The sequence below is a fragment of the Rattus norvegicus genome, chromosome 3, assembly GCF_021556685.1.
Source record: "Rattus norvegicus strain SHRSP/BbbUtx chromosome 3, alternate assembly SHRSP_T2T, whole genome shotgun sequence".
In the NCBI taxonomy this organism is placed as follows: domain Eukaryota; kingdom Metazoa; phylum Chordata; class Mammalia; order Rodentia; family Muridae; genus Rattus; species Rattus norvegicus.
In genome coordinates, this window is record NC_141536.1 from 21,691,654 (window position 1) to 21,705,728 (window position 14,075).

General features: G+C 42.4%; 1 protein-coding gene across 1 annotated transcript in view; it reads right to left on the bottom strand.

Annotated features, from left to right (window-relative positions):
- Nucleotides 1-14,075, bottom strand: part of Psmb7 (proteasome 20S subunit beta 7) — a 60,006-nt gene that overhangs the window by 37,817 nt on the left and 8,114 nt on the right. Inside the window, exon 5 of the mRNA NM_053532.1 lies at nucleotides 10,836-10,951. Coding sequence (NP_445984.1) covers nucleotides 10,836-10,951 — 116 coding nt within the window. The remainder of the gene's footprint in view (nucleotides 1-10,835; nucleotides 10,952-14,075) is intronic.

Genomic DNA, 14,075 nt, shown 5'->3' on the forward strand with positions numbered 1-14,075 from the left:
TGACCCTATCTCTGGAGGTAGCATCATCCTCAACCTATGAACTACTCAGAAACACAGGAAACGACTTTCCACTTAATCTGACCTAAAATCAGAGAGTAAAAGAGCAGCAAGTGCTAGGTTGTAAGTACAAAGACACTTTGCTTTTAGCTGGTCCAATTTTGAGAAAAGAGCAGGGAAAGAGGAATTAGTTAACCTCAGTCTCTCTGAAGTGGGATTTAAAGCAAAGAACGTAAAACTGAACACTTTGTTTAACCGATCTAAAAGTACTCCTGGCAAGGGCTTTTATTTGGTTGTGGATAGACTGAGTACTGAACTCAAACTCGAAAAGATTTCATAGGAAAATGTCAAAGCTTAAAAAAAAAAAAAAGAAGAAGAAGATAACATTAATTCAATAACTTCAGAATTTTACCGACACCTTTATCTACCCCACAGAACCAAGAACAAAGTCCACTCTGGTCAGAATAGGTTAAGAACCGTCAAAGGCTATCTGTATTACATTCCGTTCCAGGTAACGTCATGAATTTTACAAGGAAACGTTTTTCTCATCTCTAACCTAAGGGCACCATCTATTGGCTTAGTACCACCTTTGCAAAACCCAGGAAGCAAGATACAGAATTTAACCTGCAGGGACTTTCAGCTCCCAGCTATTTCCTTTTTGGCATTTCATAGCTACAGAAATCTTAACATTCAAAATCCATGTGTTATACATTTTAAATCTTCTAAAATGGACCTTACTTGTACTAATCAAAGCTTGGAAAGGTGCCAGAGAAATCTCAGCACACAGAACTGCATAGAAAATGTGTTGGCACTGCACATTCCACAAACATCCACTATGTGCTTCCCAGCAAGGGTTGACACTCAGGGCACCCACTGCATCTTCAAAGCCCAGCTCGAGGAGACAAGACCTTTAGTCACTCCTGTTTTTCTTTGGCAACAAGTCTCAGATAGCTCAGTCTGGCCTAGAACTCAAAATATAGCCCTACTAGAATCCACCCACTTCAGCTTTCATACTGTTAGGATTAAAAGCATAGCTTCCCCACTTTTAGTTTCTAGCCACCATTTTACAGAAGTCAAGTTTCACAGCCAGGGAATTCTGGACTTACGATTTAAAGATACATTGACTCTAGAAAAGAGCTCTTTTCACAGCACCTCAAAAACAGCACAGAGAGCAACACATGCAAGTGAAAGTGTACAGTGCCCACAGTGTGATCACATAGACATAACAGCTCAGTGCCCTAGAAGGATCCTAAGCATTGGTAGGTGTAGCCTTGACATTCCCAAGATTAAAAGGCAAGTTCATTCATACACTCACAGACCTGCCAAAAATAAAGGTACTATACCACAACTCCCAAAACCACATCAGCTTCATTACACACACACACACACACACACACACACACACACACACACACACACACACACACACAGAGAGAGAGAGAGAGAGAGAGAGAGAGAGAGAGAGAAAGAGAGAGAGAGAGAATTTTATTCTGCAGAAGTCCAGCACACTGGGGTCTCTCATTACCAAGATAGAGACCCTGAAGTGAGTTTATGGGCCCAATTTATAGCTCACTGGGGAATTCTGGAGTAGAAGAGCTTTGTCTTATTCTGTCTCTAAGGACACTCCATTATCAGGGTGTGGGGGCTGGCTAGAAATGGCTGACCCATTGTCCTTGCTTCAGGTCAGGTGATGGGGCAGTCTATGATTACCTGTGATTTTAGGCCTAATCTCCTGAACTGCCAATGTGAAGCCTGTCAGGAATCAGCCTAGCCTTCTCATTTTCCCCTTTCAATAGTGGGCCATCTCAAGTTCTTGAGATGTTTCTAAGGACCCTACACTAGCAGCTCCAGCCTGCCCTAGGTCAAGGAGAGAACCTAGTAACAAGCAGAAATGGCCACCTTTTTTTTTTTTTTTTTTTTTTTTTTGGTTCTTTTTTTTCGGAGCTGGGGACTGAACCCAGGGCCTTGCGCTTCCTAGGCAAGCGCTCTACCACTGAGCTAAATCCCCAACCCCAATGGCCACCCTTTTAATTCAATTGTTTGGAAGTGCTAGCTGGTTAGGAAGACATCGGTTTCATTTTTAAAATAACAGATCCCGGGTTCCAAGAAGGTAGGTCCAAGCAGAACTAGGCCTAAAGCCAGGATTTCCAGGGCTTCTTCCAGTGTTTTAAGTCACACTTCAGTACTTTGCAAAAGAGACCCTCAGGGTCACTGGCTATCTGCACCAAACTCCCAGAGTGAAGTTCTATACTAGCCCAGATCCTTCCTGGCTGCCTCTGACTCACAGGATTCAAGGCACAGACAAAATCATAGCAATACATGATTCTAGGACTCTCAATAGAACAAAAAGAACTCCCAGCATGCTTTGGGGGTGAAGTCCATACACCAGTCTTCTGAGAAGGTATCCAAGAAAGCCAAAGAACTAAATACTGCTGCAACTAAACCGATCCCTGACTCAGGAACTGAAAACGAATGTGGAAGAAACATTTTACCATCCTGAAGCATGCTAATTTGAACCCAGACAGGCTAACTTTCAAAATCGAGTCATGTGGAGACACCAAGTCTGCACAGCAGGCATAGTAGCACTCATTTGCACTAGGGAGGCTGAGGCAGAAAATCAGGAGTTTGAGGCCAGCATGGGGTACATGGCAAGCCTCAAAATAATTTTATAAATAATGTAATAAATAAAATGAGGGACATGGCCGCACTAAGGGTTATAAAACACAAAACAGTGACTCTCGCCTTCTCTGTACATGGTGGTTTGAATGAGAATGCTTAGTTATCAGGGAGAGCATCATTTGAGGGTTACTAGGTGTGGCCTTGTTGCAGGAAGTTTCGAAAGTCCTCACCAGGCCCAGCTTTTCTTTCTCCTCTCTACTTTCAGATCAGGACACAGCTCTCAGACACTTCTCCAGCACCATGCCTTCACGTCACCATCTCCCCAGCTCGAGAATGTCTAAACCTCTGAACTGCAGGCAAGCTCCCAGCTAAATGCTTTCTTTTATAAACGTTGTCTTGGTCATCTCTTCACAGCAACGAACAGTGGCCAAGACATCATCCATGTTCCAGTTTAATTTTAGGATTACCTGTCTATAAGACAAGATACTGGTTTGTCCCTGCCTCTCCGTCCCCACCCTCTAAACTGCTCAGGGCCCTGTAACTGGAACACAGTAGGCACACTCTAGTAATTAGGAAACTGTGTGCTCAGTTTATCTGGATAGACTTTACCTCAGTGGCCCTCAGAGTGACCCCACATCTTCCCTAATGATGCATACCAATGTTTATTCCTTAAGTTAGTATTCCTAAATTGTCCAAGGGCCTCATTGCCAGGAATGTCATGCTTGAAATGTATTCATGTTAATTCTCTATGTGGATAAGCAGGCAAAATAAAAATTTTATACACCATGCCAAAGCTGCTACAAGGAACACTGCCAACCTAACGAAAAGACAGTCCCCAAGCTTCTCCTGACATGACTTCAGTCTGCCTAATAAAGGAAAACTGGCAACTTCACAGAATAAGCTAATTAATCTGAGAATTAAGAGCCTGCATTTTGTCTATCTAAAAAGAAATGACTAAAACCTTATCTCTTTTTTAATTTAAAAAAAAAATGTCAGAGACTCTTGTCCGGCTTTCACAAATCACATTAGCAGTCTCTTCCAAATTAATTTTCTAAAAGGGTGTCAGTAAACTAAAACTTTAACATCCCCTTTTATGCACTTCCTTGATAGCTGGAAAGTGGGAGCCTCTCTCTACATCTGAAGGTCAAACACAACAGTAGTGAAGTATCTTGCCACAGCTGTGCTGCTGCAGGGGGCTTGAGTGTTACTGTCACTGCGGTCAACATGACTGAGACAGCGCCAGACCACAGGGTGGTCACCATACCCTTCTCCCAGTAAACCCTCTGAAAAACCAGGCTTTAGCGAGACATCCAGATCAGTGCCAGGAGATTACGCTCTTCAAATGAGGAAGAGAGGATGGGTAACATATTTAATGTAGAAAAGTAGATTCTGTGAACCTGGCTGGTTGCCTATACTACCTTGTGGGCAGGAAGTTTTGGAACTCCTTTCTATCAGTGCTTACTGTCAAATCAACAAAACAAAAAAAGCTAACAAAAAGAAAAACAAAAAAACACCTTATCACAAAGTTTGGCTTCTACTTCTCATAATTAAGTCTGTTTAAGTAAAACAGAATATAGTCGAAGCACTCGTTTTCTCAAACTATGCTAGCAGAAGGCAGAAATCAATCCCCCCAGGATGCTCACAACCCAGGAGAGCCTTACACTGAGAATGGCCCTTGCTCGTGCCATTCATTATTTGAGGTTTGGGCTGTTGCTCATCCAAAATAAGAAGCATGAATTAAAATAAAATAAAATCCTGGCAATTCTAGAGCTCTCCCTCAACACCTAGCTCCCCAACCCCTCAACAGGATAGAAAGGGGAGAAAAGGAAATCAGCAGAACAAAGACACAAAAACAAACCACCACAGAAATGGAAGCCAGGCTAGGGAGGAAACACCCATCCAGCACCTGTCTGAAGGAGGCTAGGAAAGCCCAAAGGCAAGAGCAAAGCCCAGGGAGGGCACTATGTAACTAAACTTAGATGCTCTTGCAAAGATCTCCTTTTCACAATGGACATGGATTTGAAAGAAAGAAAAAGTAAAACCATGTTGTCTTAAGGTCATAAAATTATGAAAAATTAAAAACTGTTTTTGCTCTATAAAGCTGTTTCAATAAATACTTGGTTGTTATTGTCATGGAAGATGGCAAATCTACACAAGGAACAATCAGAAACACAAAAAGCAAATATCTTTGGGAATTTTGACAGATATTTTTACTACTCAGAAGCTTAACAGCTTAATGAGACAACATCTGTGAGAAAGCTTCAGGTTTTTCATCAATAAAAGAACAGTAACAGAATCGTCTCGTCTGCACAGATTTAACAGAAGATAGTGTAGCAGCACTCAGCAGACTGTGACTTAGAGGCACTATATAAATATGCTTTATTTTTAATAAATTTAAAACAATACTACATTCAATGGTAACCAAAAAGGACCAGTCACATGAACACTGGTTTGTGTAGTTTTGCTACAGCTAAACTGGAGCCGCAGCCATAGAGCAGGATCAATGCTAACTCTACTCTAGAACTGCAAAGCTCTAGTCCACAGCAGGCAGCAGTTGAAATTACTAAGTAACATACATTTGTTGGTACCAACGCATTACAGAAACAAGATTCTGGCAAGTTCTAAAGACAAGATTCCACTCTTACATATCACAGAATTTTTGCAAAGACAAAAGGGACAACGCCAGGGGGTGGCAGTGAGAATTTACTCAGGTAAGAGCAAGAGGTTGCTGCCACAGAGGTCCAGAATATACACAGAAAAAGAGCTGGGAATGAAACTAAGGAGGGAGCTGCCCAGGTGGAAGAGTCACTACCAAACGGCAGCCAACAGCAAGCAGGTGGGCAGTGGCACAGAAGAAGACAGTAAAGAACCAGCACCAGGAATGCAGGGTCAGCCTGTGGTTTGGCAAACTACTAAGAGTGCTCCACAATGACAGGGCCAACCCTCTCAACACCGGGCCGGTCCACGGCTTCCACATGCCTGGTCAGAACACCACCTACCTTTCTAAGCCTCATTCATGTCAATGCTCCTTTTAGATGTCAGGCTGATGTCAAACATCCAGCCTAGCCCTATTAAGATTAACACTGCCTAGGGCTGGGAACCCCCAAACAAAAACTTCTTGGCTTGCAGCTTCTAGACCCCCATTTTGCCTCAACTCTGGCCCTTGCTGGGCCCCCTAGATAGAACCCTCCCCCAATGCCCAGCACTGTTCCTGCCTCACCTCCAGTAAAGCCAACCTGCAGAGCTTAGATCACCACAGGACCTAAGAGTCTTCCCTGTGGCCAGAGTGAGGCAGCAAACTTCTTCCTGGGGTTTTCCCATGTCAAATTGGCAAAAAGATACAGTGTTTGAGAGGCAGCTCCAGAAAGACATCTTTGTGTTCTCTTTGTGAGAATAAACTAGTACCATCTATTTGGAAGGCAATTTGGCAATGGCTCTTGAAAGGTAAAACATCCTGTACTGCCTGCCAACTGTCACTTCTGGGGGCCGCCTGCCCAGCAGCTGTACTTCCTTCCTGTGTCTGGGGGAAGATGACCTCACATGAGCAGGCTGAGTTTCACCTTCAGAAGCACTCACCCTTTCCCCATGCAGCTCTCTAGCATGTGGAGGAATCAGCTCAGAGACTGTCCCCTGCAGTCTACAGATTACCAGGCTCACCTGCCCCGCTGGGAATTGTTTTTATCCCATGTTCTTGGCACCAAACTCAATGTTTCCCCTCCTAGGTAAGTTAGAAACCACATGCTATCCAAAAAGGAAAGAAAAAAAAGCAAAACACCTCTTCCTTAAATCATGCAAGATTGTACTACTTATAAAAGAATTCTGACAGAGACATGAACACATCCTATGCTAATCTAGGAACGTATACAAATCAATCAATATGCTTGTAAAACTCTGAAAAGCAAACCCATCATTAGAATAACCAGTAAGTCACAGTACAGACATGTAAAGCAGCCAATTACAGCAACTACTGAAATAATATTCTCCATATCACTTAGACCGACAGAGAGACAGAATCCTTAAAACTTGAGCTGCAGATGTAGCTCAGTGACAAAGCACTCCCCTCACGCACAAGGCCCTACTTTGATCTCCAACACCACAAAAAGTAAAAAAACAAGACAAATCAGTGGGAGATGATTGCATGAGCCAGCATGGTTTCATCTGTGTATTTTTTTAAAGGATCCCTATACAGGCAGATGGGTAAGACATAAAGGACAGATGAAGATGAAATATTCCATCCCTTACAGAGGTATGTCTTGGGGATGGGTATGAGGTAGACTTACTTTCCTTAAATACATGGCCTCTCCAGCATCGTGTCATGTGCACACTACTCTCATCAGACAATGAATGCTTCAGTGTCACTTGCTCAGAAAGAACTCTTCAAACAGCACACAATCCTTCCACAGTAACTCTCTGTTACTGTGCTCTTTTAGAGTTGCATGTACTCACCTGCTTAATGCCGTTCTGAGCCCCAGGCAACAGGCTAAGAGGTGGCACTGTGCTGAGCACTACTTCTCAGCACCAAACACAGCACTGGTGCTGCCAAATAAACATCTGGCAGATGAATGACAAGACTCCTTTTAAGACCCAGCGAAACTTTCCCTGCGTCACAACAGTTTAGAAGTGACCCTTCCTCCCACGGATCCCACAGGCCTTTGTACCCAGCCTTTGCAGACATCTATCTACTACACGACTGTCTTGAAGGTAAAGACCCTCTCAACAAATCTTACTCAATAAAACAGTTGAAGGACTGGCAGGAATGGTCATACACCTCTCCTCCCAGCATTTGGAAGGCTGAGGATCTATAAGTTTGAGCCATCTTGGTGCAAGCTATTTAATAGCTGGGGCTCCATAAAGACTATGCCTAGGGCTGGAGAGATGGCTCAGTGGTTAAGAGCACTGACTGCTCTTCCACAGGTCCTGAGTTCAAATCCCAGCAACCACATGGTGGCTTACAATCATCTGTAATGGGATCTGATGCCCTCTTCTGGTGTGTCTGAAGACAGCTATAGTGTGTGTGTGTGTGTGTGTGTGTGTGTGTGTGTGTATAAAAATTTTATATATATATTTATATATCTTTAATATATATTAAAGATATATAAAATAAATCTTAAAAAAAAGACCATGCCTAAAACAATAAAATAAAAATCTAAACAAATAGTTGAGGAACAAATGGGCAAATGAAAAAACAACTCTCAGCGTTAACCACTTCCCTACATTATTAAATCAGACGTTAGTCTTAATTCAGTCCTTTAGGACAGCAAAAGCAGACAGTGGGCTAAAGAAGAAATATATTACAAGCTGGGCACAGTGGTAAACACCTTTAATCTCAGTACTCAGGTAGCAGAGGCAGATGGATCTTTTTGTAAGGTCAAGGCCAATTTTGTCTACAAACCAAATTCCAGATCAGGCCAGGTTACAGAGTGTGCAAAGACTTGTCCCAAAGCTTGTGTGAGTGTGTACATGAGTGAGAGAGAAGAAACATTCTACAAATCCAGTTATGGACCTGTTGTACTGAACTCAATTAAGTTCATAACAGCCTAAGACCATGGCAAGCCAGGACAAAGCACAAGCAAAATAGGCACTACTTACTTCAAACAACTTTTTCTAAAGTCAGCAAGCACGTGGCAAGCCACTACAGTTCAAATACAAGAGAAGGATATTCCATTTCCCATTTTTAAAATGCTTGGTATCAAAGTTAAATGTCATGCCAGGCAGTGGTAGCACTCCCCTTTAAATCCAGTACCAAGGAGGCAGAGGCAGGTGGATCTCTAGAGTCCATGGCCAGCCTGATCTACAGAGTGAGTTCCAGGACAGCTAGGACAGAGTGTCTCAAAACAACAAAAACAAAAGACAAAGACAAGTTAAATGTCCTGAAATGGGTGGTTTTTATCAGACTGTTGGAAAAGAAAGAACATCTTGAAGGACAGGTGAGGATCTATGGCGACACCTCACACAGGAGAAGACTGACGGTTGTGTGAAGTGTGGCTTACCTGTATTCTGTTATTTTTCTCAAGTTCAAAATCTTTCAAATAAAAAAATAATGAAACCAAGCCTGGCATGGTGGCAGAGGCCTTCAATCCCGGCATTCCAAAAGCCAATCTCTTGGAGCTCAAGGCCAGCCTTGTCTGCACAGTGAGCTCCAGAATGGCCAGGGCTATGCAAAGACCCTGCTGTCTCAAGACCCCACCTATTTTAAGAGAAAATATGAAGCTGAGTCTGATGGCATAGTTTAATATTACTAGCTACTCAAAAGACTGAGGCAGCAGGATTACAAGTTGAAGGCCGGTCTAGGCTACAAAGTGAGTTCAAAGCCAAACCAAGCAACTTTGTAAGTAAGATAATGTCTCACAATAAGAAGAGGGCTGAGGCTTGGTACCTAACGCAGTGATAAAGCACTCACCATACTTGAGGCCCTGTGTTCAAACTCTGGTGCCACAAAAAAACAAAATAAAACTCTCCCTTTACTACCACTTCAAGGAATTAGAAGGGGAAAAATAAAAGTGCTTCAATAGAAAGACATTTTTAATAAATCACTTTAGAACAATCTTTAAATTATAGTATCTTCACCTTAAGATAATTATAAAGACCCAAATATATATGAAAGCATGGTCATGCACACCTACACTCCCCAACACTTGGGAAGTGGAGACACGAAGATCAGGAGCTCAAGGCCATAAAGAATTGAGGCCATCCTGAGCCATATGAAATCCTTTCTGAAACAGAAACATTAATTACAAAGACCCACTCATGCTGTAAGGTTGGTTTCCTAGCACGGAGGAAACATCTATTATAAAGCACCTTGTACAGGGATAGACCACACAATGGTACAACAAAGTCTCCAACTGGTAACTTTCAACTATGCAGAGAGACCATCTTCCCAGCTCCAGAGCCAAGACAGAAAGGTAAGACAGCAAACAGCAAGAAAAACAGCAACCACAGATAACCAGATTTACACAATTTGATTTGGAAATTTAATATAAATTTTCATTTGAAAATGTCAGTTTGTCTAAGGAAATTTTTACCACTCTCCAAAAATTTTAAAACAAAAGCAAACAAAAGGAGCAATTGGAGCTAAACCACAAACACAAAAGTCTGACCCAAAAAACATTGCAACTGTTGGTAGATCAGGCATTGGTTCAGATTTCCCCTGTGTACCGTGCCACTCACAACAGCCTGGTATCACTTGACACTTCACAGGGAGGAAACTAAGCTTCTCCACAGTCCAGTAAAAGGGACCCTGTCACTCTAACCTCATCAAAGGGCCTCTTGGGCTAATGAGATGGCTCAGCAGGTAAAAAGCACTTGCCACAAGTTTAGATGACCTGAGTGTGATCCCCAGAACCCACATAAAGAGAGTACTGACTCCATAAGTTGTCCTCTAACCACATGTGTGGCACATGTGTACCTGCCCACATAAATAAATGTAAGAAGTTAAAATGATTTAGAGACTTTCTATCAGTTCCAGCATGTTGAAAGGTGTGACTTCCACTCAGTCTTTCCACCTGCTTAGAGGGCTCTGTATACTTCAATATCACCTTTTCCCAGGACCTGCCCAAGCTTCCACTGCTTTCTGCCTGCCCACAACTCCCAGATCCTCTTAGGATATTCATAACCTTTTGTATTTAGATCATTGCAAATTCTCATATAGTTAGAAGTAACAAAGAGTTCCCATATATCCTTGGTCTGGTTTCTCCAAAGTAACACCTGATGTGACCACAGTTCAATATTACCTACACTAGTAGCCTTTAGCTGAGTATTTTTTTACTTCCTTACATTGCTATTAACATAGTTTTATAGTTGTTTATTGTCTGTGGGTATCTAATAAATAAATCCTTACAACCAAGAGTTTTTATCTAAATTTGTTCACTTAATTCTTTATCCAATTATATAAAAAATCTTTTTCTAAAGCCAACCAGACACAGTGGCACAGTCCTTTAATCTCAGCACTCAAGAAGCATAGGCAGGTGGATCTCTGTGAGTTCAAGGTCAGCCTGGTCTACAAAATGAGTTCCAAGACGGCCAGGGCTACATAGAAAAACCCTCTCTCAAACGCCACCCCCACACTGAATATATAGGTAGAAGTAACATGAATATATAGGCATATGCTGCTGACTAAGCAACATCACTAGAATGCACTGTTGCCTCCCTCAACGATGGAAATAGCTCTCTGAAAGGCCCATTTGTTTTCCAGTCTGAAACAAGAAAAACCTAACACTCACCCATGGTGACATAAGGCAGTTTATCAGTTGATCCATGCGGATAGATGCTGTAGAGATGAGGTCCAGTAACATCGACTCCCCCCAAAACTAGGGCTGCACCAATGTAACCTTGATACCTGGTGGTCAGAATAGACACAAGGGAAGAATTGAGTCCCGAGTCACTGTAGCTTATGCAAAAAGCTGCAGAAGTCAGACAAGGGTTTCCTTACATGTTTCACTAAGGAATTATTGCCTGCATAGGAACCAGGCAGGGAATTACAATCAGTTGAACGTCTACAATTAGCTACTGCAAACTGTGTGCAGTATACCACATGACTCACTTGAGATCTGACACACAGCCATCTTTTTAAAAGCACTATCAGTCCCATTTTAATAAAAAGGGGGTGGGGGGATAAAACAAAAGAAACACAAGACAAAAAGCTTAGAGACATAGAGAACTTGCTATTTCAAAGACTATCAGCACTGGATAATAAGCTACCAAGCTAGTGAATAGTGAGGAGCTGCTAAATTCAAGCCATACAGCTCTTCTAACAAGCAGTCTCAACACACAGTGGTTCATGTCACAACACCCTTTCCCTCTGAATAAACCCACCACATAATAATCACAGATGCTATTAAGTAAAACAGAAAACTGTTGCATCCTTCAGGACATGCGGAGCTCCATCATGACCTATGAAGCTGCTGTAACCAACAGAATAAGGTGTTGAGGAGCACAAACAAGAATGTTTCCCTCCATCTTCCCACCATGGAATATGCACTCAGGTCTTGGACATTTGTTGAACTCTTTACCTAGCTGGTGATCATTTCTATAGATCCCCGTCTCTAGATTGGCTCAGTTTTTCACCAAGACAAACTGCTTGGCTAAGATAAAACTGAACATGTTGGATTTAAAGTTTTCCACTCTAAACTTTTAGCTCTTTAAAAAGAAAACTGAAACCAACACAAACTTACTTGCCATGCCATGCACTAAAACACAAATGTAAGAGCAAAGCCATCAATCTGACTGGGAAGAGCTACACGACATCCAGAAGCACAACTGTGGCATCCAGGCACCAACTGCTGATAATTTTCCATGTTTAAAGTGAAAAACTCAAGAATTTTAGGAGCAACATGATGAGAAGCCAGAGATGGCTCAGCAGATAAGGTGCTTGCTGCCAAGCCTGATGAGTTGAGGTCCAATCCCCAAGACGTACATGGTGGAAAGGGAGAATCAACTCTTCTGTTATCCTCTGACTTCTCCACATGTGCATCACCACCACCACCACCGACACCAACAGACGCACTGATGCTCCTCTCTCTCTCTCTCTCTCTCTCTCTCTCTCTCTCTCTCTTTCATGCACGTGCGCACACATACGCACTCTAAAATATATGCAATTTAAAGTATTTTTAAATTTTTTTAAGATGGTTGGAGATGGCTCAGTGGTTAAGAGTATGTACTGCTCTTACAGAAAACCCAAATTTAGTTCCCAACACGTACATCAAGAGGCTCACCACTGCCTGTACGTAACTTTGACTCCAGACAGGCCTCCAAGGACTGACAAGGTACCTGACATACATACCTCACCCACCAACAGGCACAAAATTAAAAACAAATTTAAAAGACTATTATTTATTATTTATTTTACAAGTCTCAGCATAAAGAGGGAACAGAGCCCTCTAACTGTGGAAACATCTGGTCCAAGGCTTGTTACCAGCAGTGTCAAGACTGAAACCTGAGACACTGCATACAAGCCGGAAAGGCAGATGCATGTACCCACCAATGCTGAGCTGTCTATTCTACTGTCTGCTGCAGAAGGTATCTGAATAAAGTCCCTTCCAGACCATAATACCTACTGCGTGCCTTCAAAAAGAAATCTAAAATGTTTAGACAAATGACTAGCATCCTTAAAATCTGAATCAGAGGGCTAGGGGCAAAGTTCAATGGTAGAGCATTTGCCCAGCACATGCAAGGCACTAAAACAACACAAACGCCCTGATCCAAAAAGCCTACTTATAGAACGCCAGCCCAAGAATACAGTCAGAGAAATAAATATACAGAAATATGTTTATCACAGCACTGTTAGTGATGTAAAAGATGGAAAAATGGCTGAATGAAGTATTATACACAACAGAATATGACATGATCATTAAAAATCATACCTTTTCTAAAACCATTCTGGAAATCAGTCTGGAGGTTCCTCAGAAAATTGGACATTGAACTGCCTGAGGATCCAGCTATACCTCTCTTGGGCATATACCCAAAAGATGCCTCAACATATAAAAGAGACACGTGCTCCACTATGTTCATCGCAGCCTTATTTATAATAGCCAGAAAATGGAAAGAACCCAGATGCCCTTCAACAGAGGAATGGATACAGAAAATGTGGTACATCTACACAATGGAATATTACTCAGCTATCAAAAACAACGAGTTTATGAAATTCGTAGGCAAATGGTTGGAACTGGATAATATCATCCTGAGTGAGCTAACCCAATCACAGAAAGACATACATGGTATGCACTCATTGATAAGTAGCTATTAGCCCAAATGCTTGAATTACCCTAGATCCCTAGAACAAACGAAACTCAAGACAGATGATCAAAATGTGAATGCTTCACTCCTTCTTTAAATGAGGAAAAAGAATACCCTTGGCTGGGAAGGGAGAGGCAAAGATTAAAACAGAGACTGAAGGAACACCCATTCAGAGCCTGCCCCACATGTGGCCCATACATATACAGCCACCCAATTAGACAAGATGGATGAAGCAAAGAAGTGCAGACCGACAGGAGCCGGATGTAGATCTCTCCTGAGAGACACAGCCAGAATACAGCAAATACAGAGGCGAATGCCAGCAGCAAACCACTGAACTGAGAATAGGTCCCCCGTTGAAGGAATCAGAGAAAGAACTGGAAGAGCTTGAAGGGGCTCGAGACCCCAAAAGTACAACAATGTCAAGCAACCAGAGCTTCCAGGGACTAAGCCACTACCTAAATACTATACATGGACTGACCCTGGACTCTGACCCCATAGGTAGCAATGAATATCCTAGTAAGAGCACCAGTGGAAGGGGAAGCCCTGGGTCCTGCTAAGACTGAACCCCCAGTGAACTAGACTATGGGGGGAGGGCGGCAATGGGGGGAGGGTTGGGAGGGGGACACCCATAAGGAAGGGGAGGGGGGAGGGGGATGTTTGCCCGGAAACCGGGAAAGGGAATAACACTTGAAATGTATATAAGAAATACTCAAGTTAATAAAAAAAAA